The sequence below is a fragment of the Tenrec ecaudatus genome, chromosome 2, assembly GCF_050624435.1.
Source record: "Tenrec ecaudatus isolate mTenEca1 chromosome 2, mTenEca1.hap1, whole genome shotgun sequence".
NCBI classification, from domain to species: Eukaryota; Metazoa; Chordata; class Mammalia; order Afrosoricida; family Tenrecidae; genus Tenrec; species Tenrec ecaudatus.
Genome location: NC_134531.1, coordinates 218669581 through 218696656, shown reverse-complemented (window position 1 = coordinate 218696656; position 27076 = coordinate 218669581). Strand labels below are relative to the sequence as shown.

The 27076-nt window shown below is 49.4% G+C and overlaps 1 protein-coding gene across 2 annotated transcripts; it reads left to right on the top strand.

The window, feature by feature from the left end:
• Window positions 1-886: 886 nt before the first annotated feature.
• Window positions 887-26873, top strand: CHAF1B (chromatin assembly factor 1 subunit B). Of its 2 annotated transcripts, XM_075542313.1 has the most exons (14): window positions 887-976; window positions 1517-1742; window positions 2545-2677; window positions 6065-6182; window positions 6628-6731; window positions 12021-12117; window positions 13426-13510; window positions 14451-14544; window positions 21313-21382; window positions 21460-21551; window positions 21801-21942; window positions 22887-23318; window positions 24741-24823; window positions 25970-26873. In XM_075542313.1, the coding sequence occupies exons 2-14, from the start codon at window positions 1617-1619 to the stop codon at window positions 26059-26061; spliced, it is 1668 nt and encodes a 555-aa protein (XP_075398428.1). In that variant the 5' UTR covers window positions 887-976; window positions 1517-1616; the 3' UTR covers window positions 26062-26873. The 2 variants fall into 2 exon arrangements, with proteins under 2 accessions (XP_075398428.1, XP_075398427.1); XM_075542312.1 differs by lacking the exons at window positions 24741-24823; window positions 25970-26873 and adding an exon at window positions 24423-24723.
• The last annotated feature ends 203 nt before the right edge of the window (window positions 26874-27076 follow it).

Genomic DNA, 27076 nt, shown 5'->3' with positions numbered 1-27076 from the left:
AAACCCAATACACTTATCTAAGGCCCTCTCAATGTAACTTTTCAACTTCCTTTGAGCCTCCAAATCCAAAACAACCTCTGCTGATGGGTTAGACCATGTAACCCACTACACTACCAGGGCTCCTTGGTCCTTAATACAGAGTATAAAACGTCCTGCCCGTCAAGGGCTCAAGTAGAAAGAAAATGCTTTGAAAATGATGATGGCAGCATACGTGCAAATGTGCTTGACACAACGGATCAATGTATGGATTGTGATAAGAGATGTTAGAGCCCCAAATAAAAGTATTTAATAAAACAACAACAAAGACACCCTGCCCATTGAGTTGATTCGGAGACTTGGTGAGGACCATGCTGCAGAAGAGAATCGCTCCGTAGTGGTCTTTCTTTCGTGGGGTCTCTGGGTGGGTCCGAACTGTTAACCTTGAGGTTAGTAGTGGAGTGCGATACATCACTCAGGGGTCTGGTAAAAGGTATCGCTGTCAGACGTTTGCTCCAGTAAGCGAACCCTATTTTGTTAGTTTTGGGTGCGTCTATCCATGAATCCGGAGGGAATCTTTCTCTCCAATGATAACAGTTAGTACATTTCTTGAGGGCACATCTGTCTACACGCTTCGCTTTCTCTGATGCCAGCGTAGTGTCCAGCACGTAAGACACGCTCAATAAATATTTGTTGAGAGAATAAATCAGCAAGGAAACAAATCATCCATGCATCTGCGCAGCAAGTCTGGCAGCGAATCAATGAGCCCGCGGGGTCAGGCAGCCCTTGGGAGCTACGCGGACAGCGTTCGGCGGGCGTTAGGGCCCAGCGGGAACGAGGCGGGGCTCGGCCAGGAGAGGCTTGTCCTGCGCAGGGTCGCGGCGGGGGCGGGACGACATTTGGCCCCGCCCACGTAGAGGCGGGGCCTGCGGCGCGCGGGAATGAACGCGCGCGCAGCGGTATGGGTTGGCGGAACCTCTGAGTGACCCAAGTCCTGACGGTAAGTTTGTAGGGCTCGGGTTCGGCGGTCCCCTTGGCCTTTCGGGCCGGAATGGACTAGGCCCCAGGCCACAGGCGCTTCCGGCGGGGCGGGCAGCCGGCGGGGACTGGCGATGGAGCGGGCGGCGAGCTTTCGGGCACCGGGTCTCCTCCCAGGCCGGACCCAGAGCGGCCTCCACCCTGCTGGACCCGGCTTAGGCCTCTCAGGCCGAGCGGCTCGTCCCCGGAAAGGGGGTCTCCTCCCTCCCCGTGACCCTGGCCCCTTCCCCGTGCGGCTCCTCCGCTGATTCTCAGGGCACAACTCCCACAATGGCGGGCTGGGGGTGGCTTAGCCCGGCCTGGGCCCCTGCCTGGGTGTGTTCATTTCGCTTTTCCGGTCGGAGCAGGAGACCCATTAACTTTTAGAAGCCGTGGCTCAGCGAGCCTGGCAAATGTTCCATCTCGATGCTAACGTGAACGTTCTTTCGCCAGATAACGTGCCTTGTAAGTGCTTAACCCATTTTTTGACTCCTAAGCCCTCCAAAAATGTTTGCTCTTGCAGTAGGGTTACTCAACCCCTTGCCAGCGTCTTCCAGCTTTATCTTTTCTTTGGGCGAAAAAACGCTGCTGGAGAACCTTTTGCCACTCTGAGACCCAGAAGGATGAAAGTCATCACTTGTGAAATAGCCTGGCACAACAAGGAGCCGGTGTACAGCCTGGACTTCCAGCATGGGACAGCTGGACAGATCCACAGACTGGCCTCTGGAGGGGTGGACACCACCGTCAGGGTAAATGGGAGAGAAGTAGACAAAACCTAGCTGCTCTCGCTTGCTGCAGCCTTCTTCCTTCCGCTTTGTAAACTAAACTTGTCAGATGCACACTACTGGTCATCCAGTCCAGAAGGATAAAATTCTCAGGGCCTGGAGTGAGCCAGGCAAGCCAGAGAGCCACTTTCTTTGAATAGATTTAGGGAGTCGGTGGGTGGAACATACCAGGAGCCCTGGTGGCGTAGTGGCTTACATACATGTTGTGCTGCTAACCGAAAGGTCAGTACTTCAAATCCACCAGCCGCCAGTTCACCAGGGGCAGTTCTACCTTGTCCCGGAGTCAGCATTGACTCACTGGTAGTGAGTTTGGGTGGAATATGTGCATAGCATATATAACTGCTAATTGCAAGGCTGGAGGTTTAAGTTCACACAGTGGTGCCTCAGAAGAAAGGCCTGGTGATCTACTTTGGGAAAACCTGCCACTGAAAGCCCTCTGAAGCACAGCTCTACTCTGACACACCCAGGGTCACCATGAGGCAGAGGCAACTAGATAGTAGCTGCCGTAGATTGATGCCGTGGGCAGCCTCAGTTGAGAATTCCGAGCCAGGTTCCTGTTAGGGAATTTGTTAGAGGTAGAATGGAGGAGGGCAGGCCTTGGGACTATAGTTTATGTTGAATTTAAAATTGAATGTGGAAAACTAGACTTTCCCTTTTGAAAATAGACTGCTTTTAGCATAAACTTTTAATAATGATGTTCAGGGTGCACGGTATAATAGCTGCTTAGTATATATGTCTCTCCTAATACATGTTTTGGTATCAATAGATTTGGAAAGTAGAAAAAGGACCAGATGGAAAAGCCATTGTAGAATTTTTGTCCAATCTTGCTCGCCATACCAAAGCCGTCAACGTTGTGCGTTTTGCTCCAAATGGGGAAATCTTAGCCTCAGGAGGAGATGGTGAGTATTGTTCTTACAAATTCTCTGTGTTTTGTGACATGTGAGCTGGCCATGCCTTTTTATTACAGAGGCCATGGGACCCTCTTCATCGAACATATAGGTCCAGGGTGGGGAACCTTTTTCTGCCAAAGGCCATTTGGATATTCATATCATCCATGGGCTGCACAAAATGAGGACCTGAGACATTGGTCATCTATTTTGGTCCAACAGTGAAGTAACTTGCTCCTAATGTGGTGGCTGGAGGAGCCCTGGTGGTGTAATGGTTATGCGTTGGGCTGAGATCCTCATGGCTGGCAGTTCAAAATCACCAGCAGCAAATCAAGAGAAAGAATACTTCTCTTACTAAAACCTAAATGAAGGCTGAGCATGATTGTGGAACAAAAGGAAAGTAAAAGGAAATAGAGGAAATAACTAGGTGACAAAGAGTATTTATAGAGATCTAAAGACTGGGATGTACATATGTAAATTTATTTATATAAGTGGGGAAACAGATCTATGTGCATATATTTTTAGGTTAAGTATTAAGGCAGCAGATGGACATTGGGCCTCCACTCAAGCACGTACTGAATGCAAGAACACATTGTTCTATTAAATTGGCATTCCAGGATGCACACCTTCCCAACACGACTGCTGAAGGAAAATGTGTGCATAAGCAAATGTGGTGAAGAAAGCTGATGGTGCCCAGCTATCAAACGATATAGCGTCTGGGGTCTTAAAGGCTTGAAGATAAACAAGCAGCCATCTAGCTCAGAAGCAACAAAGCCCACATGGAAGCACACCAGCCTGTCTGACCACGAGGTATAGAGGGACCAGTTATCACACATCAAAGAACTAAAAATCAACAGTGGGTGCCCTCCTTCCTGATACAATCACTGAAGACAAACGTGTGCATAAGCAAATGTGGCGAAGAAAGCTAATGGTGCCTGGCTATCAAAAGATATAGCATCTGGGGTCTTAAAGGCTTGAAGGTAAACAAGCAGCCATCTAGTTTAGAAGCAAAAAAGCCTACATGGTAGAAGCACACCAGCCTGTGACCACGAGCTTTCAAAGGGATCAGGTATCAAGCATCAAAAAATCACATTGTAAATGTGGGTGAGTGTAGAGTGGAGACTCAAAACCCATCGGTAGGCAACTGGACACCCCCTTAATGAAGGGTTTTGGGGAGGAGATGAGCCAGTCAGGGTGCAGGGTAGCAACGATGAAATATATAACATTCCTCTAGTTCTGAAATGCTTCCCCCCCCCCCCCCGCCCACTATCATGATCCCAATTCTACCTTACAAATCTGGCTAGGCCAGAGGATGTATATAGGTACAGATAGAAATTGGAAACACAGGGAATTCAAGACAGATGACTCCTTCAGGACCAGTGGTGAGAGAGGTGATGCCTGGAGGGTGGAGGGAATATGGGGTAGAAAGGGGGAACGACTACAAGAATCTACGTACAGCCTTCTCCCTGGGGGATGGACAGCAGAGAAGAAGGCTGGGGGAGATGTCAGACAGGGTAACACGACAAAATAATTTATGAACTATGAAGGGTTCATGAGGGAGGGGAGAGGGAAGTGGGAGGGGGAAAATGAGCAGCAGATATTAAGGGCTCAAGTAGAAGACAAATGTTTTGAGAATGATGATGGTAGCATATGTACGTATGTGCTTGACACAATGGATGTGTGTATGGATTGTGATAAGAATTATATGAGCCCCCAATAAAATGATATTTAAAAAAGTTGTGGAAGACAAAAATGATGACCTGATATGTAATCCCCCATCTAATTCACAATGAAAAGTTTACAAAAGGGCAATCACTGCAACAAAAACTCATGAGAAGACTCCATTAAAAAAAAAAAGAATACTTCTCTTTGGTGAGGCATGTGGTGTTAGCTGGTATTGATGATTTCTTAGGCTTTATATGGCCCTTGGGCTGCACATTCCCCATCCCTGAAGATGAGTAAAATAATGTTCTGGGGAGGAGGTCAGAGTGAGGGGTAGAGATGAGCTCTTTGATATGGCTCCTTTCCCACATGCTTTCACTGGGCGGGTTTGGAAACAGGAACGGTGCTTGCTGTGCTTTGCAGACACAGATGCAAAGGCCCCTGTGCCAGCCTTGTTTGGTCATTAGGTCTGCAGTGATCAGAGTCCATCCCCGGTATCTGTGTAATTAATTAGTAGGCGTAGAGACTGCCTTCCACGTTGTGTGTGTTTGGTGGTGGTGGATTGGCTCACGCTTTGTTGCTTTTGCTGACATGTGATAAACTTTCCTGTACAAGTCAGCCTTCCAACCACACATTAATGTCAAAGCAGTCGAGAAGCCAGGACAAAACAGAATAAATCAGTTCCTGTGAGCAAGAGGGAAAGCGGCATAATTGAGTTCACGTCATGAGATCCAGTATGTGTGGGTCCTGGCCAGGTGGGGATCAAGGAATGTCTCCAGAGCCTGGCCCTTAGGCTGTCCTCTGTGAGGCAGCACAGTGTAGCATTCATTTTACCCAGGCCCTTGGCCTTGAAGACCAGAAGCCTGTTTTTAGTCTTTCTTGTGAGAGTCACGCTCATTTTATCCAAGTTCACTAGACTAGTGTATGACCACAGTTCCAAGTTAGAATGAGGTTACTTCTATCCATCTAACCTCCCCTGGGGGTTGTCCTGGGAGAAACACGGGGCTTCCTAGTCTCACAAAGTTACAGTCTGGGAAAGTCACAGGGCCAGTGAGTTCTACCCTGTTCTACAGAGATCGCCATGAGCTGCCTTTGGCTTGATGTCAGTGAGTTTGGTGTTTTGTTTGGGACATTCGTACACCAGAAGCCGAATTGTCATCAGGTGAAAATATCACATGGTGACTCTGGGGTCCGATTGATCAGATATCCAGACAGTTGGTGGCAGTGCTTAGGCTGCCCAGCCAGGAGCGATTGGCCTTTTCTCTCATCAGTGGTTCTTGGCTTCTGGGGTCTGTTTGTGTGTTTCCCTCATCCCACTGTTGGTGCGCATACCTTCAGACTCATTCACGTGGCAGGCACCTTGCAGTGGTGTTGGGTTGGCCTGGGGACCCACTGTTTGGTGTGAGTGCAGTCTGAATAGTGGGGACCTTGGGTGATCCAGACAGTTAAGCGACAGCTTGGTGGTTCGAGCCCACGCAGAAACACTTCAGAAGGCACGCCAGGTGACCTACTTCCAAGAGGTTATAGCCCGGAAAGCCCTATGGGCAGTTCTGCTCGTCACTCGTGGGGTGGCTGTGAGTCTGAGTGGACTCAGTGGCAGCTAACCACAGTTGCCAAGGCAAACCGCTTGTTCCTGATGGTTGCTTAGACCGACGGCCCGGAGGCCAGAGTGCGGTCTGAAAGGGCACGTTAGAGTGCTCAGTGCCGCCTGCTGATCCCTGACTGCCCCTTCTCCAGACGCTGTCATCCTGCTGTGGAAGGTGAATGACAACAAGGAGCCCGAGCAGATTGCTTTCCAGGATGATGATGAGGCACAGCTGAACAAGGAGAACTGGACCGTGGTCAAAACTCTGAGGTGACAGGATGGGAGACCATAGGACTGACGGGGCAGTGCTAAGGTCTGACTGCATTTTGATGGTCATAGCACACATCAGACGTTGACGTAAGCAAAACGTTTGCCAGAGAAAACTTAGAAGGGGAAAAAATCATGATTAAAACGGCTCTTCTTAGCTTCAGATGTGAAATGTTCCTTAGTAAAACAGAATCTGTTGAAAATAGCCAATTTAGTACTGGTGGGGATTTCTAAAATCCCTGTAAGGCATGGTCCTAGCGCATGATTTTAACATTTTTGACAGTTTCCCTCCTTGAGGCACTACATACAATCAAGTATAAGCTGACTTGAATATCTGCCGAAGCACCAACTTTACCACAAAAATTGCATTAAAAATGTGCTGGAAAACTCAGCTTATTCATGAGTATATACGGTAATTATGTTCTCCCGGCTTTAATTTGGATTCCAGGGGTCACTTGGAAGATGTCTATGATATTTGCTGGGCAGCCGACGGGAATTCAATGGTTTCCGCCTCTGTGGACAACACAGCTATCATGTGGGACGTCAGTAAAGGTAATGCATTTTTGTATGTGGTGGGCGGGGTGGGGAAGGATTAATTGTAAGTGTCTAAAAATAACCTGTAATGTATTTGAAGGCAAGAACATAAACATCTTCACGTGAAATAAAATAAATGGTCGGTTGAGGGTGGGAGGGACCGGTCCCATGTGCTGCGGGCCCCACTCACTTCTCAGGGCCCGAGTCAGACTGCTGGAAGCTCCGCCATGGTGTGAGCTGGCGGTGCTGAGCAAGGTCGATGAGGACACCGCACACCGCTCGGTGCAGACGTCGGTAGGACAGGCCCTCATGGAGCTTACTCAGGGAGATCAATAAGCCATTCCGATGATGGAGTATTGAGCGATAGTGGGTGTCAGACCAGGTCTCAATTTGAGATGAGAGGAAATCAAGGCAAAGGACTTCCCCACCCCCCTCCCCGTTCCCTGTTTTTTTTAAGATAATTTTTCTAAACATTTGCTTTCTGCTTGAGTCCTTAGTAACAGCTCCTCTTCTTTCCTTTCCCTCTTTCCCCCACCCTCCCACCCTTGTGATCCCATGATAAATGATGATTTATTATTATTTTCATATCTTACACCGACCGCTGTCTCCCTTCACCCTTGTTTCTGTTGTTCAGCCCCCTCGCTGGGGGGATGTTTGGGGTGTTATACGTCGATCATTGTGATGGGTTCTACCTTGCACCCCTGCTCCCTGTTTTTAAAGAACTCCCCCTGGTGCGCCTTTTGCACAGTTGCTATGTATCAGTGGGGCTGGCTCAGATGTTGCTGTGATGCTGAACAGGTTTCTGCTGAACTTCTAGACTAAGATGGACTAGGAAGGCTGGCGGTCTCCTTCTGAAAACCAGCCACAAACAAACAAACATGTAGATGTTAACCCAATTACCTTAAATGTTAATAAAATCAACATTTCACCTGAAAACCAGCCAGTGAAACTCATAGTCGTCTGGTCACAGCCTCCTTGGCGCAGGGCTGGGCAGCAGGAGGTCGCCATGAGGAGGGGCCGGCTCGACAGCTGCAGCCAGCAGGGTCATCTCCCAGGTGACAGGGGAGAGAGCAGCAGGAGCACCAGTAGAAGAGCGTGAGAGAGGGTAGGGAAACGCCCAAAGGTGGTGGTGGTTAGGTGCCAGCCAGTCAGTTCTGACTCAAAGTGACTGGGGTACAAGAGAACGAAACATCTCCTCGTCCTATATCCTCCTCATCCGCCTTAGTATGCTTGAGCCCATTGCTGTAGCCCCTGGGTCGGTCCATCCTGTTGCGGGTCGTCCTCTCTTTCTCCGACCCTCTATTCACCCAAGCATGGTATCCTTTTCCACGGACAGTCTCTCTTGATAACTTACCCAAAGCACCTGAGATGCAGTCTCGCCATCCTTGCTTCTCAGGCATGCGTTCTGGCTGTACTTCCTCCAAGACAGACATGTTTGTTCTGTGACTTTCTGTACCCTTCACTAACACCATGCGAGGCATCAGTTCTCTGCAATCTTCCTGAGGCGTGGCCCTGCTTGCAAATGTGAATGAGGGGATTGAAAATACCGTGGTGGCTTGGGTCAGTCACCTTAGCCCTCAAAGTGACATCCTTGCTTTTTAACACGCTGAAAGGTCTTGTGCAGCAGGTTTGCCTGATGCACTGTGTCCTTTGATTTCCTGACTACGGCTTCCATGAGCATTGATTATGGGTATAAGCGAGATGAAATCTTGATCACTTCAGTCGTTTCTCCCAAAGGTAATATGTGGTTAATGTCGTTTTCCTGCAGTTTTTACAAAACCATGACTTTTCTCTCAAATGTTTTTTCCTCGTCTGTCCTGCAATGTGAGGGCTAATTGTCCCCCACCCCCAAGGGCCCTGGGAAGGAATCAGGAAGCAGAGCTGGCATGCTCCTCTGCCGCAGACTGCGCCAGTCCATCTTCCAACTGTTGTGTAAACATCTCGTTCTTCCCAGTTCCTTGCCAGCCACGCCACCCTGTGCTGTTCTGAATCTCTGCCACCCGCTTCCTCATCAGCCCCCGACAGGTGGTCAAGGCGGAGATCCAGTGCCACTGCTTATCTTGACCCCAGCGCTGGCCCTCGCCCTGGAGAATATCCGTGTCTCGGTGGGCCCTGCAAGGAGACCTGGTGATGTAGTGATTACTGCCCGGGCTGCTAATTTCTCAAGGTCAGCAGTTTGCAACCACCAGCCGCTCTGTGGAAGAAAGACTGGGCTTTCTGTTCCCATAACGAGTTAAGTCTTGGCACCTCATAGGGGCAGTTCTGCCCTACCATGTCGGGTCACTGAGTCAGCGTTGACTCGATGGCGGTGAGTGTATATGAGTATTAGGGTGGACCCTCCTTCAGCCGCTGGTCATGACCTTGAACATCGCTGGCATGCACTGTTGCAGGCCGGATGCAGGCCACAAAGGAAATGGCTTCATCTCAGCGATGGTGTCAGACGATCCATAGGAGGATAAACTGTCAGGTCATGATGGAGGGTGACGGAGTGGTCAGAGGAAGTTGCAGGTGGCCCGTGGACAGGCATTGGGGAGCTGGCTGTGTGAATGAGTCAGGGGGAGCATCCCAGTCCATGGGAACAGCATGGGCATCGGCTCTGTGGCGAGGGTAGCTCACCGCCATGCCCTAGGAACAGGTCAGGGCCAGGGGAAGGAGAGGCAGCGAAGGTCCCAGCGCCTCATCGTCCAGGGACCGGCTTTCAGAGTCTACTCTAAGTGAGACAGGATGCTGAGCAGTGAGCACGAGGTTCTTGTTGCTGTGGGAAAAGATCTCTGACTGTCGCGTGCAGAACTGTCCACAGGGGGACACAAGAGAAGGCAGGGAAGGAGGGAACGTCATTCAGGAGAGAAGCAATAAAGGCCTAGGCCAGGTGGTAGTTGATGGATGGCCAGTGTGAGGAACGTGGATGTCTAGAAAAAGCTGACAGGATGGGTTGCTTTGTGGCCTAAGTTGGCCACATTCCGCTTCCATTTTCTGAGGCTAGGGACACGAGTAAGAGTAGGGGTGTGGGTGGGAGTATGGAAATGAAGACCAGATCTTGCCCCTCAGTGACTTTCCCTGCTGTAGCACTGTTCACTGGAACCAAATGTCCTGTTTGCTCACCGCATCTTATCCTCCTGTTCTCAGTACCTCAGTCTCCCTGCTCTGCTCCTCCCCGAGCCCTGAGCCCCGGATCCGGGCCTCTCAGCCCCGTCTGACCTCTGTTACTTTCTCTGCCCAGCTTGCTCCCTATATTACAAGCACAGTCCACCCCTTGGGCCCCTGCACTTCCATCTTACCCATCAGGACAAGCCCCAGCCCTGGATCACTGTTACAGTGTACCTTTTCACTAGACCACTGAAAGTCATCCTCACCAGCCTCTGTGGGGCTGGGGTGAGAGGAAGGGGTATCTTGGTGTCTGCCCTGACCTTTCCTCCTTTCCCTCACCAGGCTCAAGTCCCCTTCCCATTCTCCCCACTTAAAACTCAAACTCACTGTCTTTAAGTCAATTCCAACTAGAGCAGCCCCACAGGGCAGGGTAGCTCTGCCCCTGTAGGTTTCTAAGGCTGTATCTCTTTATAGGAGTAGAAAGCCTCATCTTTCTCCCCTGGAGCAGCTGGCTGTTTTAAACTACTGACCTAGTGCTTAACAGGCCAGTGTGTATCCATTACACCACCAGGGCTCCGATTCTCCCCACTGGCGATTTCAAGCCCCCACAGGTCTAAGCCTTCTTTTCAACCTCCAGCCGGCTTAGTGTCTCCTCTGTGTTCCCAAGCTTCAGGAAGGAGGAGAGAGTAAGGGGCGTGGAATCGAGGCTGAGATCTTCAATAGGCAGACCTTAGGAAACATTAATGAGCAGCAAGGAGAACTGGGGAGCGCCAGATGGCAGGGCATTGAGTGAATGGAAGGTAAGATGGGGAAATATGGGAGGCAGTGTAGACCATTCAGTAGGGGAGAGGGACAGTTTTGTTTGTTTGCTTGCTTTGACAGAAAGGCTAAGACTTGATTGCTGTGTGCACCGGTTTGATCTGAATGGTTTCCCTTTTCCATTCCCATCCCCGCTGCTCTGGTTCCCGCCCCTGCACTCTCTCTCCTCTCCTGGTCTACCATATCCCTTCTCCACTAACCAGCTGCCCTGGAGTCCATTCGGCTCCCATGAGTGTTGAAGGAGCATGTGCTCCACAGGGTTTTCGGTGCTGCTTTCTGAGCAGTAGAGAGCCAGGTCTTTCTGTCGAGGCATCTCTGAGTGGACTCACCCCTTTAGTCAGCAGCCGAGTTTGTACCTCTTACCTACTGGTAACCCTTTTTGAAGTCTTTTCTAAACCTCAGTGTCCTCTTGTAAACTGCAGATCACTTCCCAGCTTGCGTTCCGTGATTCTCCAGAGCCCCTTGGAGTGCTCATGCGTTGGGCTACGGATTGTGAGGCCAGCACTTTGAAACCACCATCCGTTCTAGTGGGGCTTTCTCCTCATCCACAGTTGCAGTCTCAGAAGCCCACAGGGCAGTTCTACCCCGTCCTGTAAGGTCGCCAAGAGTCGGCATCGACTCCATGGCAGTGAGTTTGGGTTGATGTGGGTTTTGCACACTGTAGAATGTGTCTCTTTTCTGGTCAGTCTTGGCCTACCACCTCGCTCGTTCTGGTTGCCTATCGTCATTTCCGAAACCCTGGGTTTGTTTAGAATACTTTTCTTCTTCCCTTCCTTTGCTCCTCCCTTGTCTGCCGAACTCGGTGAACTGCACTCAGGTCCGAGCTCCTCTTGAACACTAGCCCTACTTTGTTGGGTATCCCTTCTTCTCCCTGATCTTCCAGGACTCTCCCAGTTGTATTGTAGGGGCCTGCGTATGGTCTCTCCCCGATTGCAGCGGTGGGCTCCTGGAAGCCAGGGCGTGTGTGAGGTCATCTCTGTCTGTGGAGTCCGACACAGGGGCTCTCTCAGTTACTGCCTGCTGAATGAGGGCGTGGCATGAAAAACCAGCCCTAGTGCTGTTGAATCCATCCTGGCTCATAGTGACCCCAAACGAGTGGGACCGCTCCAGGCAGTTTCTGGGGCTGTGTAAGTCTTTGTGAAGTAGACTGTCGTATCACACACACACACACACACACACACACACACACACACACACACACACACACCCCACCCCCACCCCCAAAGCAGCTGGTAGGCTCAACCCTTTCCAGGTCACAGCCAAGGGCTTTAACGACTGTGCCACTAGGGTTCCTTGTGGCCTGGCATGGAGGGAATGATATGTAAATCATAATACATACCCTTTGTGTTTGAGCTGGTTTTGGTAATGCTGTTGTGTGCTTTTTAAAAAATCTTCCTGTAGGACAGAAGATATCAATTTTTAATGAACATAAAAGTTATGTACAAGGAGTCACCTGGGATCCTTTGGGCCAATACATTGCTACCTTGAGTTGTGACAGGTATGTGGGTTTGCCAAATGGTCCCCATCAGTATTTACTTGAAATTTTCTGCAGAGGGATTCTTACCACGACTAAGCTGGTATATAAATCATGGTTTAGCTCCAGTCCTTTCCTCTGTTAGTCTCAAGACACACTCACCCACGTCTGTTCTCACTGAGGCTTTACTGACTGGGGGAAGGCAGGCAGGAAGAGCTTCCTAATATCAAATTGGCTCTTAATTATATTTGACCTTTCACAGGAGACTTTAAAAAAACAAAAATGATTGCTTAATGGTGGGAGTGGACCATGTATTTCACTTGCTGATTACAGTGTACTGATACACTGATTTGAATGACAATAAATGAAATTAATGTGAAAAGTAAAAGTATATTATATCTGAGAGGAGGTCTTGGTTTGTGTTTATTGATATGGCTGTATTTCATTGCATTCTTGGAGCAAAGAGTTAAAAAAAAAAAACCAGGGGCCACAGGCCCACAAACAGTTGAAATGCTCTTTATGAAGATCTATCAAACTACTTTTCATAAAGGCAGATGAGTTCAAGATGGCAACCAAAACAATATCGAAGAGTTGATGTTTCTTTTTTTAATCATTTTATTAGGGGATGTTTATTTCTTTTACAGAAAGTCCTGCTGCCTGTATATTTGAGGTGCTGTTCATTTTTGGATACATGTATTTTATTCAGGCAGTCAGGAATAAGGTAATCTGATTGCCTGGCGGGAAGAACATGCGTTCTCAACAGACACATGGGCTGCCAGGCGCTTTCCTCACCTTCTCCAGTCTCCGAAAACAGGGCAGCTCAACACAATCTGTTTCTTTGTAGCCATACAAATGAACATGCAGCCAGCTCTCCTCAGTTGGAAAGCAGGTCCAGGCCTGCACCACATTTTACTTGAGAAGTTCAAGCACTGAATGAAAACAGTCAAATCATGGCCTTCACTTTAGATTGCGTCATAATTACTTAAGGGCGAAAGCCTTGGCAAATGGCCTTACAGACTGGAGCTCGTTTAAGCAGAGGGTGGGCGAGCGCCTTCCTGCCAAGGGTATTTATGGTATCTTTCATGGGCCACTCAAAGTGATCAACTTAAGATGAGCCCGCTCTCTTTGGTCAGACATTTCACTAAGTCGCCCTGATGCGATGGCTGGAACTGCCGCTCTTTAGTGAGGTGCGTGCTGTCAGCTGGGCTGGATGACGTCCCGGATGCGCCCCACCCCGGCTGCGAGCGGTGTTTGGGTTAGGTCATAGATGGTTTCTGCATGCAAAGAACGCATGTCTTACAGAGGCTCAACCAGACTCTGTTCTTCCTCCAGGGTTCTGCGGGTGTACACCACCCAGAAGAAACGCGTGGCCTTTAACGTTTCCAAGATGCTGTCCGGAATAGGGGCCGAAGGAGAGGTAGGTAGTGCTTTGCCTGTGCTTTTGAACAGTGCGTTAGTTGGGCCTTCGGAAGCCCCAAGCCACAAGTCTCCTTGCAGGTAGAGAGTTGGCCTCCAGCGCAGGACAAATCACCCAGACAGTGAAGGCTCTGTTAACAGAGCATGGTCTCAAGAGAACCAGGAATTCTGGAGGCTAGATTGAACTAATGGTATCAAATAGCGGTTTTCAACCTTGGCTGCTTTGTGAAGTCACGTGGGAAGCATTAACAAAATATATCGCTAGATTAGATAGAGATCTGATTCATTTGCCTGGTGGTAGGTAGTTTTTTAATTTAGTCTTTTTTTTTTTTTAAATCTCCTAATGGTTGGTGTAGTGGTTACCTGTTAGGCTGTGACCGACAAGGCCAGCCGGCTGAAACCACCAACCGCTCTGTAGCAGAAAGACAGGACTTTGCCCCTGCAAAGAGTTTGGATCTCAGCCACTCACAGGGCAGCTCTACCCTGCCTGTAGGATCGCTATGAGTCCATGTCGACTCGGCGGCGGTGAGTTTGAGTCTCAGCCACTCACAGGGCAGCTCTACCCTGTCTGTAGGATCCTATGAGTCCATGTCGACGACAGTGAGTTTGGGTCTCTGCTGTTGTTTTTTATTTTCACTTGATTCTAGGGCATAGTGAGGTTTGAGAACTGCTGGCCTAGGAATACTATCCCAGCATTAGTTAACAGGAAGCTAGAAGGAAACAGGCACAGAGATGCGCTCCTGTGCACACACCGCTTTATTTATCGCCCTGGCCCTGTGTTCTCATGACTACTTCCTCTTGCAGTGCTTCCTATGAGTACTTGATTTGCGATATCCTTAAGTTTCTGTTGATAATAAATGGCAAAGCAAAATTCCAGGAGCTGGGAAGGCTCTCATGGGAGAGTACAGATTTGGGATGATAGCTCAGTGTTTGTGCCACAGGCGAGAAGTTACCGGATGTTTCATGACGACAGCATGAAGTCATTCTTTCGGAGGCTTAGTTTCACGCCCGATGGCTCTTTGCTTCTCACACCAGGTTTGTTTAATGAGCGATTTTCTCTATTTAAACAGCATTCACATCACACACAGTTAACCAAAACCTTAACGTTCCGTCATAAGTTGTGTGTTCAGAATTGGTGAAGCTGTCACCCCTGTTTCATTTTTAAGCTTTCCTTTGATATTTGAATGCAAAGTTCATTTTCTTTAAGACTTTTTGTGTGTTTGAAGAGCAAACTGGTTTTCTGCTCAATGGCTGGCTCAACTTGGTTATTCATGACACTGACCTCAGTCCCCATGCCATCCTTCCTCCTGTCCTAGTCCTTCCTCCCTGCTGAGCTTTATCCCCAGGCACATGCTGCCCTTGGTCGGTCGGAGAGCACCAAGTAGGCCTGTCTATTGTTTGAGTGAAAGTTGAGCCACAGGAGCTGGGGGGTGGTTGGGGGTAGGTGAGTGGATTAAAGGGTTAGCGTGACTGAGGGCCATGGTCTCTGGGGTAGTCTCCCTCTGTCTGACCTGTAAGCCTGATCTTTGTTCATATTTTGGATTTTGTGTTATATCTTTCCCCCTACTCTCTTCAGGACCTCCTATCTGTTATTCCTTTCATCGCAGTTGCCAGTGGTAGCTGGCCACCATCTAGATCTTCTCATCTCAGGGCTGTAGGGGCTGGCATTTGTGTCACCCATTAGTCCTTTGGACCAAGTATTTCCACGGACCTTTGATTAATAATCAGAACATGGCGTGTGTGAAATACCAATCAAGGAAAATTGGAAGCTGTCAAAAATGAAACTGGAATGCATCAACATTGATATCCTAGATATTCGTGAGCCTAAATGAACTGGTTGGGGCTGTTTTTGAGTCAATTATATATGGTTTGCGACGCTTGGAATGACAAATCAAGAGGAATGCTGTCACACTCACTGTTTAAAAGATCATTCTGGAGGGAGGGGAAAAAAAAGAGGACCTGATGCAAAGGGCTTAAGTGGAGAGCAAATGCTTTGAAAATGATTAGGGCAAAGAATGTACGGATGTGCTTTATACAATTGATGTATGTATATGTATGGATTGTGATAAGAGTTGTATGAGCCCCTAATAAAATGTTTTTTTAAAAAAGATCATTCTAAGATCTACTGTGGAGAGAGATTTCTTCACCTGGCTCTTCTATCCATATCTCTGTAACTTCCACCAATTGTTTAGTCGCCACTCCCCTGGCTATTGGGATGAGATGTCTTGGCAGGAAGAGAGAGAAATCCCAGGACCATCAGAAGTGGAACACCCTCAAAATCTCTTGTCTGAAGAGGCAGGCAGAGACCGAGATCAGAGGCACCAGAGGCTGTGGAGTGGAGACCAGGAGACAGAGCAGAAGAGCCAGGTCCAGTTAATACAACTTTTTCTCAAATGCACCCACCACCAAGAAAGCTAATAATGAAGAAGTTAAAGGCTTCTACCAACTTAAGTGTGACATCGATCAAACATGCAATCAAGTTGTATTAATAGTTGGTGATGGGCATTTGAAAGGTGGAAACTAAAGAGGAAGGAGCAATAGTTGGAAAATAATGTTCTTATGAGAAATGAAGCTGGATGCTGCATGATAGAATTTTATAAGACCAGATTCTCGAACAATATCATTGATATCCCACGCAAGGAAAATGTTGCTGAAGATCATCCAGCAGCAGTTACAGCAGTACTTTGACAGGAACTGCCAGAGGTTCAGGCAGATTCAGAAGGGGATGTGGAACAAGGGATATCATTGCTGATGTCAGAAGACTCTTGCTTGAAGGCAGAGACTATCAGAGAGATGTGTACTTGTGTTGTATTGAATATACCAAGGTATTCGCCTGTGTGGCGATGAGAAGAATTAAACTGAATCACGATGAGATGAATTAGAATTTGAGGATACTTCACTGTGTTCATGCAGAACTCGTACATGGACCAAGAGGCCATTCTTCAAACTGTACAAGGGAGGGACTACTTCATGGCTTAAAATTCAGAGAAGTATACATCTGGGTTATATCCTTTTACCGGACATATGCAGTCTGTATGCTGAGCAAATAATACAAGAAGCTGACTTATATGAAGGAAAACATGGCATCCGATTGGAAGAAGGCTCGTTAGCAACCTGTGGTATGCAGATGACAGCCCTGCTTGCTGAAAGTGAGGAAGACTTGAAGCGCTTGCTGATGAAATTCAAAGATTGCAGCCTTCAATTTGGATCGCAACTCAACGTAAAGGAAAAACACACCCTCAGAACTGGGCTACTACACAGCATCCTGGTAAATGGAGAAAAGACTCAAGTGGCAAAGGGTTTCATTTCATTGGGTGGCACCATCGCTGCGCATGGAGACAGCAGTCAAATCAAAGGAGGCATTGCATCGGGCAGACCTGCATAAGATCTCTTTAATGTGCGGAAGAGCACAGGAGCCACATTCAGTAAAGTGAGGGCCACGCCAGTCCTCTGGCTCCGCAGAAGGGAGCAGATTGTCACTCCACCTCCACTCACGGCCTCTTGTTACAGGGCACAGGTCAGACGTGCTTCCATCCTTCGTTTGTCTTTACCATCCATCCCTTGGAGGGCACCCCATTTCTCTGCTGGGTTCAATAATGCGCCCACACAGAACTGGTGCTTTTGTAGTTTATGAGGGAAGCTAACAGGTTACAAAACGTTCAGGATACGGTTCTCTTGCCTGGAAAGCATCTTTTCAGCCACGCTGACAGCCATGTCTCTGGTCTCAGCCACGTGGTCCCATGGCCTCTGCCTTGTTCCCGTGCACCAGGAAGCGCACCACTCGGCCTCACAGTCTTGCTGCTTTTCTGCTCTGTCTCATGAGCTCCGTGCTTCAGCCTCTGCCACTTCAGACGGCGATCCTCCAGACACTCCACTGTGGCTTATCTTTCTCAGTGGTACCGAGATGCTCGCCCTTTGTGCTTCTGAGATGGCTCACTTAAATGTCCGGTGGATGGCCACCCCTCTGTCAGTGTTTTCAAATACCCTGTTTGCACAGTCGCACCCAATCCTTTGCGGGGATAACAGAAAGAGCCGTGTTAAGGAATGTCATTGTGTACCAGTGCACCTGATCCAAGCTGTGGTATTTTCAGGTGCCTCAGATGCATGTGAATAAGGAATATTGAAGGTGAACTGGTGCATTTGAATTATGGTGTTGGAGAATATTAAAGTACCACGGACGGTGAAAGAATACACAAACTTGTCTTAAAGGAAGTACATTCAGAATGCTCTGTGGAAGTAAGGATGCCACACTTTGGACATGTTCTCGGGGGAGATCGGTCCCTGGAAACTGACACCATACTTGGTAAAGCAGAGGGCCATCAAAGAGGAGGAAGACCACCGATGAGACGGATTGCCGACATGGCTACGGGAAGGGGCTTAACCACGAGTCACAGGGAAGTTGGGACGGGGCTGGGCAGTGGTTCCTTCTGTTACTTATGGGACTGCTGTGAGTCAGCCGGCTCAGCGGCAGGTAGCAACAACAGCAGCTCAGTGCAACACAACACTTAGCAATGGCAACTCTTGAAAAGCTTTCACTCGAAGTAGGTATCAGATGGGTATCTGATATCATCATTGTTATTCAACCCAATCTTTAGGGTTTACGTAAATGCGCGAAAATTAGTAAATGAAATTATAAAGATTAGAAAAGAGGGGGGAAATTTTAAAAAGAAAAGAGGTAAAACTTTCTGCTTGCGGACTCATTGTATCTCTAGAAAACTTGAGGTATTAAAAAATACTCTCAGAAAAAAGAATGTGATCATGTGATTTGATATTGTGAAATATATGATTCTCTTATCTTTTTCTGTATTAACAATACGTGTTTAAAGATAGAAAAAGAAAAACTACTTGCAGTAGTCAGAACCCATAAAATACCCGGCAGTGAATTTAATAAGAATGGTCCGGGGCCTTTATGAAGACGACTAGGAATCTACGGGACAATTGTGAAACAAGTGCTGAACAAGTGGAAAGCTTTATCACGTTCTTAAGATTGATGGAACGCACTGATGTGCTTTCTAGTCTGATTCCACTAGAGACGGCTATACTTGTCTGTCTGTTTGACAAGAAGCACCAGAGAGAAAGGAAGAAAGAGAAACCAAGGAGAAAAAATGACTATAAGAATGCATTTCATCAAGGCCCCAATAAAATGATTTAAAAAAAAGAATGCAATTCATCCAAGTTTAACAATAGAATAAAGTCCCAGCTCTATCTAAAAGACTAAATGCTTTTTTAAAAAAGCTAAATAGGAAAATTAATATTTAAGAAGATCTTTCTTCACCATCGAGAGAACGACGGGCTTCCTACTTCCATCAAGAATTGCAGTCTCGGTCTTCCCTCGCCTTAATAAAACCTCTCTATACTTCTCAAAAAACCCCAAGAGTTTCAGTCTCAGAAACTTATAGGGGTCGTTCCGCCCTGCCGCGGGGTCACACTGAGTTGACAGCAACTCGATGGCAGTGAGTTTGGCTTTTGGTGTTGCCTCATCATGTCACCTACTACTGCTATCAGATTAATCCTGTATTGCTATAGTAAACGAAGAGAACAGTGGATCGATCAGAACAGAATCCAGAAAAGATGCTAGGATATAAGGGAATGTAATAATGACCTTGTGGTACTCCAGTGGGAAGAATCAATTACTGAGTGTATGTGCTGGTGTGGCCAGAAGTTTGGAAGAAAATGAAATTGGATCCCTAAGATAAGTATCTACAACAGAGAACTCCAGGTGGACTTAATACATCAAATTAAAAAAACAAAAACTCGTGCAGGAAAATCTAGGACAGTACAGGAATGAGGAAGACCTAAGTAAGACTGGAATCCCAGGAGTTCTTAAATCAATGTCCTGAAAAAGAAAAAAAATCAATGTCCCGTTTGACTATTATTCAAATGGACGGTACTTAACTGTCTAAAGGTAAGACAAGCCAATTCAATGAAATGATAGAGTGTGAAATAATATATGTGGTGCAGGAAGTAGCAGAAGAGATGCACAGTGCGTTCTTCAAAGTTGACAAGACGCCCCAGAGAGCGAGAGGAAGAGGAGGGAGAGCGAGCACAGAGGGGAGACGTGAGTGGAGGGTGCAGTTCACAGAGGAGTAAACACCTACAGGAGAACGAACTGGCCTCACTAAGAGTTGGGAAAAGACAAAGGTGCTATAATAACAAGATACCGCTTCAGATTGGGGAAGGAAAATACAAAAACCTATTGCTGATGGGTCTAAGAATGAAATTGTTGCCACGGGAAATGTCAATTTTTACAGCTTTTTGGAAAACAAGTCTCAAGAAACAAACTCACTGTCACCAAACCGATTCTGACTCATGGTAACCATGTAGGGCAGAGTAGAACTGCCCCTGTTGGTTTCCAGGATTATCTCTGTGGGAGTAGAAGTCTCATCCTTCTCCAGAGGAGCGGCTGGTGGTTTTGAGCTGCTGACCTGGCGGTTAGCAGCCCAACCTGTAACCCACTCTCCCACCGGAGCTCCTGGAGAAACATCTGGTAGCAGCTAAATACATACATCTGTCCCATGTCTGAGACGGATTTCCTTCAACCACAGCGGAGTTTATAAGAGGCTGGGTCAGAGCTAGATATTACAAGCATTGCGCTTAACGGTAAAAGTCGTAAAGTGGATGTGTGAACAGATGAGGGCATGCCCATACCAGTGACTGTTACTACCCTGCTCAAGAAGAGTGGTGGTGCCAGGTAGCCGACAGTCTTTGAGAACAGCAGAGTGAGAAAAAGGGTAAACAGCACATGTGGAAAAGCAGTTGGATGAGAAGACAAGGCAAGCGCCTGCCATGTATGTGTATGCATGTGATCGGTGTAACCCCTTGCAACGACTGTTCTCCTGGAGGAAATTTAGAAATGAGCGCAGGGGCTGCTGACATGGACCCCTGGGAGATGGAAGAGAGATGAGGAGAAGGTAGCCGTGCAGGAAAGTCGTTGTTTAAAAAAAAAAGTGTCTTAATACTTTCTCTACTCCCCTGAATATATAAGTATGTGGAATGGTTATATGTAAAATGACTTACACGTGCAGATGTATAAAGAAATAAGTTCAAATTCAAGGTTAGCAGTTTGGAACCACCAGCCACTCCTTGGGAGAAGGACGAGGCTTTATACTCCCATAAAGAGTTAACAGTCTCAGACACACACACACACACACACACACACACACACACCCCAGGGGCAGTTCTACCCTGTCCTATTGGGTCGTTATGCATCGGAATCAACTGGATGGCAATGAGAGAGTTTGAGGTCTGGGTACTGAAGAGCTCCCCTGAGCAGGCTGTTCCCAGAACAAAGGCAGACATTGTTCAAGGGCTGGCGACTTCAGCAGAGGACTAGATCTCCTGCCTGCTTCCTGGCTCCTTCAGGCAGATAGCTAAAGGCCCGAGTTTCAGACTATGGAAGGCCACTGAGATGGGCAACTAGAGGGCAAAGGACTAGAGGCCCAGATGGAGTCCAGGAAGCTGGACCGAGGCGAGGGGTTGAGTATTAGACACAGGGAATTGACTGGGTCCTAAAACTAAGGTCTTTTGTAGCCAGAGTTCCCGGCTGTAGGCGCTTCCCGTCCAGGGCTCGAGAGGGCACAGGAGGGAGGGAGGGCTGCTGAGTTCTTAGAAGGAGGTCACAGGTAGGTAGGGCTGGAATAAGGGTGAGGTCCGACAGTGGCAGCGACAAATGTATATTTGTCCTCAGTCACAGAAACATGGGTCAGAGCCCATCATTAGGGGAAAGTGGTTTACAATCCAAAGGACTGTGTAGCTGGAGTTTGTGTGTCGAGGACCAGTAATACACCTGTTTCTTTCCCCCAGCTGGATGTGTGGAAGCTGGTGAAAACGTCACCAACACCACTTATGTCTTCTCCCGGAGAAACCTGAAAAGGTATGTCGGCGATCCCCTGCCTTTTTGTTGCTGTCCAAGCGCAGCGCCTCCTTGCGAATCTCTGGTTTTCCTTGTAGGCCTATCGCCCATCTTCCCTGTCCCGGAAAAGCAACGTTTGCTGTTCGCTGCTGTCCAGTCTACTTTGAATTGAGGCCGGCAGTGGAAGCAGGTACCATTAGAACCAGCCTGGTTGTGTAGTTTCTCTCTGGGGCAAGTCACCAGGAAGAGAAAGAAAGGGGGTGGTGAATATCTAGATTTGGTTCAGTTTAGTCACTCTGAAAAGGTGCAACACCGATGGAATCGAAGTGCGTGTCTATTTTTCCTGCCTTATCCGGAATACGCTTTGCTTGTTTGTTTGGGGGTTTTTTCGGGGCGGGTGGGGGTGCTGTTCCGTTCCTCTGCCCCTGTCTCACCGCAGGCCCGGAGCTGATGAACCTGCCGTACCGCATGGTGTTTGCGGTGGCTTCCGAGGACTCCGTGCTCTTGTATGACACCCAGCAGTCTTTGCCCTTTGGCTACGTGTCTAACATACACTACCACACCCTGAGCGATGTTTCATGGTGAGTGGCTGCTGACACCACCTGCCTTCCTACTGTCCCTGGGTGCTGTGTGCTGCCGTCGCCATGCAGCGGACGGAGCTTTTGGACTCAGATAGACTAGGAAGAGCTTGATCACCTTCCGAATATCAGTGCATGAAAACCCCAGGGTTCAGTCTGACCCTGGCCCCGCTGCTCGTGGCTGGGGTTGCCACCTGGCTGGCTCGGAAGCGCCCGGCAGCTGCTAACCAGTGGCTGGCGCATGAGCAGGCTGCCCGCAACAGGCCGTAGGTGAGAGTGCCTGTTGACAGCACCAATGGCTGTTTTCCCACTACCACCCCCTCTTCTAAAAAAGGAATCAGCGTGTGGGGAAGTCATCGGTAGTTTCCCATCACATTTGCTTCCTGCTTTCATAGCAGCTGGTTTGATGCGCTTCGGGTTTCCCTATGGGACTCACCCAGCTTTAATAAACTGAGGGGTGACTCTGAGGCTTGCCCCTCAGGAGAAAGCCCACGCCCGTCTGTCAGGTCCCACTGCCTGATAGGGCCAACTGCTGGGTCTCCCACACTGCCCCCTGGAGGCCGTTCTTCCTCTCTGCTTTCAGCTCTGTGCCCTGTCTCAGCCCTGTGATGCCATCGCTTGCACTTAGTGGGCGCAGCATGGGTGCTAGCCGAGGTCTGAGGCCACTCCCAGTTTCTGGCTGGCTCGTCCTTTAGACCTTGAAGAAAGGTCGTCTCCCTTTCAGAAGGGTGAAACCTGGTACCAGCGAAGGTGTGCTACGGGCATCTAAGCAACTGAGGTGGGGTCGGACTGCTGAGGTCCTGGGTTCTGTGGGGGTTCTTTCCCCACATGGGCATGGTGCAGAGTGCTGGCCCTCAGAAGTGGTGCTCGGCCTGGGTGGTGACATGCCATGTGGGGCGCGGACCTCGGCAGGGAGTCTGACTTCTCTCTCCTGTTTTGGGAACAAGGTCTAGCGATGGGGCCTTCCTGGCCATCTCTTCCACGGACGGTTACTGCTCGTTTGTGACATTTGGAAAGGACGAACTGGGAGTCCCGTTGAAAGAGAAGCCCGTTTTGGACCTGCGAAGCCCTGACACAGCAAAGAAAACAAAGGGGCAGATACAACAAGGGTCCTCCCCTGGGCCCAGGTCGGCGGAAGGCACCCCCACCAGTAGAACCCAGGACCCTAGCAGTCCCAGCACCACCCCACCTAAGGCCAAGCTGTCCCCAGCCCTCGCAGCAGTCAAGGACACGCTCTCAACCACACCCAGCCTCAAGGGCGCCCTGCCAGGGTCTGCAGAGGAGAAGATCCCACAGCCTAGTGGCCCTGGCGGGAAAGCCCTCCAGCCCCGCAGGGTCACTCTGAACACGCTGCAGGCCTGGAGCAAGACAGCACCCCGGTAAGAGCTGCTGACACCCCAAGAAATTGTCCTTGTCGCGGTTACAGGTGAGATTCCAGCCAGCTGTCCTCAGATCTGAGGGTGTCTCCTGGTTGTGGCCTCCCCGGTTCCCACCTGTAGGCTAACGTGCAGACTCCCTGCGCCTCCCCGCCCCAGAGCACGCTGTGCAGGTCTGGAGGAACGCCGGCTTCCTCCTCACAGAGCCCTCTTCTCTCAGCCAGCCTTTGTGCCAGGCTCACTTTCCCTCCAGGACAGAAGGTGTGTCCTCTGGCTCCATCTCCGTTCAGACCCCCGTTCCTGTCCCAACGCTCAACTCGCCCTGCAGCTGGAGAGCTGGGCTCTCACTGCTGCCCCCATGTGGTCAAGCAGCAGTTAGCCCTCATGTTCCTTATTTTGAATCTCTGCTTCCTCACCACCCAGCCTGCTGCCTCCTCACCCTCCTATCGGGGTGCTTCGAATGGGAGCTTTGCTGGGGCCGGGCTTGAGGGAAGATGTGTGGTGAGTTTGTGTGTTTGAGATAAGCTTGTTTGTCACTAAAGACTCCAAGTCCATTTCCATTACAGTTTCCCTCTTCTTCCTTTTGAAGCTGTCGGACCACAGTTTAGGTTTGGGGCACAAGGAGTCTGGGGCTCTCCAGTTTTAGCCCAGAGCTCTTGACTCGAGACTGGGTGTGGAGCCACCGGTGCATTTTAAAGAGCAGCTCTGTGCTCTGTAAAGGAAAGGCCTTTCAGATATCTTGGACGTAGAACCCTTGCTGCCAAGCATTCGCAGTTGCTGCCATTTCTTCCTCGCTTTAACGGCGGAGGGCGAGAGTGGGTTTCCAGAAGCCCCGGGGCTGTCTTGGAGCCTCCAAACGAGGAGGCGTGTTTGATAGCCGGAGTGTGGGTGACAGCACACAGGGCCTGAGACCTTTGGCAGTTACTGTGATGCACGCGGTAGTGGGACTCAGTGTGTAAACAATCCTGGCGGTGGGCATGGTCATGTGCGCCTGCTCACAGTGGCCCTGTGCCCACACACCGCCCTCACAGGCACTGCCCTCTGTGAGTCCAGTGCTGCTGCCACCGTGTCGGTCCATCTCACCGAGGGTCTCCTGTTTCCTCCCAGCCCTCTGCTTCCCCACGCGGGATGGCCGTTCTCCAAGGACTGGTCTCTCCTGACAACATGTCCAAAGTGTGTGGCACCAAGCCTTGCCATGCTGGCTTCTGAAGGAGCCTTCTGGCCGCACTTCGCCCAAGACACATCGGCAGTCCTTACAAGGTTGCAGAGGAAGCAGGCCATCCAGTGCGGTATCCCACGCCGTGCCTGACGATCAGCTGAGCTTTCAAAGTGCCTTCCCTCCAGGGTCCTAAGTTCGGCATCTTACATAAATCATCCACACCCTACTGAACGATGCATCCCTTCTCTCCTTTTCTCTTACTCAAGGAGAATAAACTTGACGCCATTAAAAACCGACACCGTGGCGTCCAGTGTAACCTCCACTCCCTCCGCAGAGGAAGCTCAGTCAGGTAAGTGACCGTTTTACTGGTGAAAACAGCTCTCTTGGCCTGGTTGGAAGTGGACACCGCTGGTGTCCAGTGAGTTCTGAGAGGCCGGGATTAGATTAGCGCCATCGTCTGGACTCGGGCTGCCTGTTTATGACTCGGCAAGATGGCCCTCCTCCCTGAAAAAGCAGCCACCAAGGAGAGAGATGGAGAGGGTGGGGCCGGGAGATGTTTGGGAAGCTAGCTCAGGATGTGTTGACATTCGGGCTGGGTCCCCGTGCTCTGTTGTAGGCACTGTGCCCTGCCCTGGGCGCTGCAGGGCCTCCCCCTGGACCATCTCTCCCCAGTCACGATGACCTGCTAGTCCCCACCCCACCCCAGCCACGCTCATTTTGAACCAGTGGCCCACAGCCTTCTTCCTCCAGCTACACAGGGTCTGCCCAATAATTGGTTCCTTATCTTGACACTCAATTGAGTTTACATTTTTTTAAAAGATCATTTTATTGGGGACTTGTACCGCTCTTACAACAATCCATACATCAATTATATCAAGCACATTTGTACGTATGTTGCCATCATCATTTCCAAGACATTTTCTTCTATTTGAGCCTTTGGCATCAGCTTCCCCCCCTCCTTTCTTTCCTCCCCTCCCACCCTTATGACCCCTCGATAAATGATACATTATTATTATTTTCATATCTTATACTCATCACTGTCTCCCTTCCCCCATGGTTTCTGTTGCTCGTGTTCTTGGGGGAGGGGGGGCGGTGCTTAAGCTTTGATCATTGCGATCGGCTCCCCCTTCCTCCCCTTCACCCCCTACCTTCCTCCACTCCCATTTCTGTTCCTGAGGGGTTTATCTGAGCGGATTCCGTGTGTTGTGAGTGCTTATGTGCACCAGTGCGCATGCTCCGGTCTAGCCTGCAGTGAAACGCAGGACTGCATTCACGACAGTGGGGGTGAGGAAGCCTCAAGGAACCAGAGGAATACTGCACGTTACATCGGTGCTATACTGCGCCTGGTTGACTCCTCCCTTCCTTGTGACCCTTCTGTGAGGGGATGTCCCATTGTCTACAGATGGGTTTGGGGACCCAATTGATTTTGTAAACATCAGCTCTTAATCTAAAGAAGCCACTGTGTTTTAGCAGACTTTGTTTCTTCATGTCGCAGAGCTTCCTGCAGACCCTCAGTGCTGTGAGCCCAAAGAAAAACATCCCCGGCTCAGTGACAGCAGTGACAGCACCCCGAGTTTGGACCCTTGAGGAGAGCTGACTTCTGCACACCGGGGACACCCCACGTGCACAGAGAAAGCCGGGGCCGGAGGTGCCCAGGACCAGGGCCATCAGCAAGCTGGGAAAAGTCCTGTGTGGATTGCGTCTTGTAACAGAAAACACACGGATCCAGATTTTCCTCCAGAAACATGTTTGTTGTATGTATCCAGTGTATGTTTTTATTGTGGTAAAAAGTACGTCTCATGAAATATGTTGCTTTTCCAGTCGTCTCTCCGTGGACAGCTTTGTGACACTGATTGAGTTCATCTTATTGGCCGCCCCCCCTGCTGCTGTAACCCACAGAAGCAGCTCCCCTAAGTGCCCCACCCTGCCCAGGTGCCCACCAATAAGGCTTGGTCCCCAGATGTTGGCCTGCTTCACGTCAGCACGTCTGTTGGCCGACTCAGTGCCCTCAGCCTAGCGTTCCAGGTCCCTCCATGTCGGCGCAGCGCGGCAGGGTTTCTTGTCTCTTCCTCTCGGAGGGACAGTCCGAAGTTGGTGGAAGAACAGAAGTGGAACGTGACGGAACTTTTCTTTCTCCCCACTAGTCCTTTGAGGGGCCCGATGATGTCATAAACGAAGGGGGCTCCTGCCTTCTGGCTGTGGCTCATCGGCTACAGTGAACCCTGGTGCTTGGCATACACTTGAACTTAGGGATGTGAGCCTTTTAGTACTCTAGACCAAGACGCAGCAGACTTTTGAGATGGAAGAGCCAGTCCTGCCCCTCACACAATATAAAAATGATTCGAGAATCAGCAATATATTTTTACAAATAAAGATTTAACGTAACATTATAAACGAAACTGTTGGTTTTATTTTCAACTTGACTTCAGAGCTACATGTACGTTCTGGAAGAACCGCACAATGCTCTCGTTGCAGTTTGCCGACCCTGGACTAGACATCCCCCTGTGGAGCTGCTTCCACAAGCGTTTTAGTGCTGTCTCAGGGCACGTCGCCGGGATGACACGTCCACCCACCTTGGAATCCAGGCGCTTTGAGGAGGCTC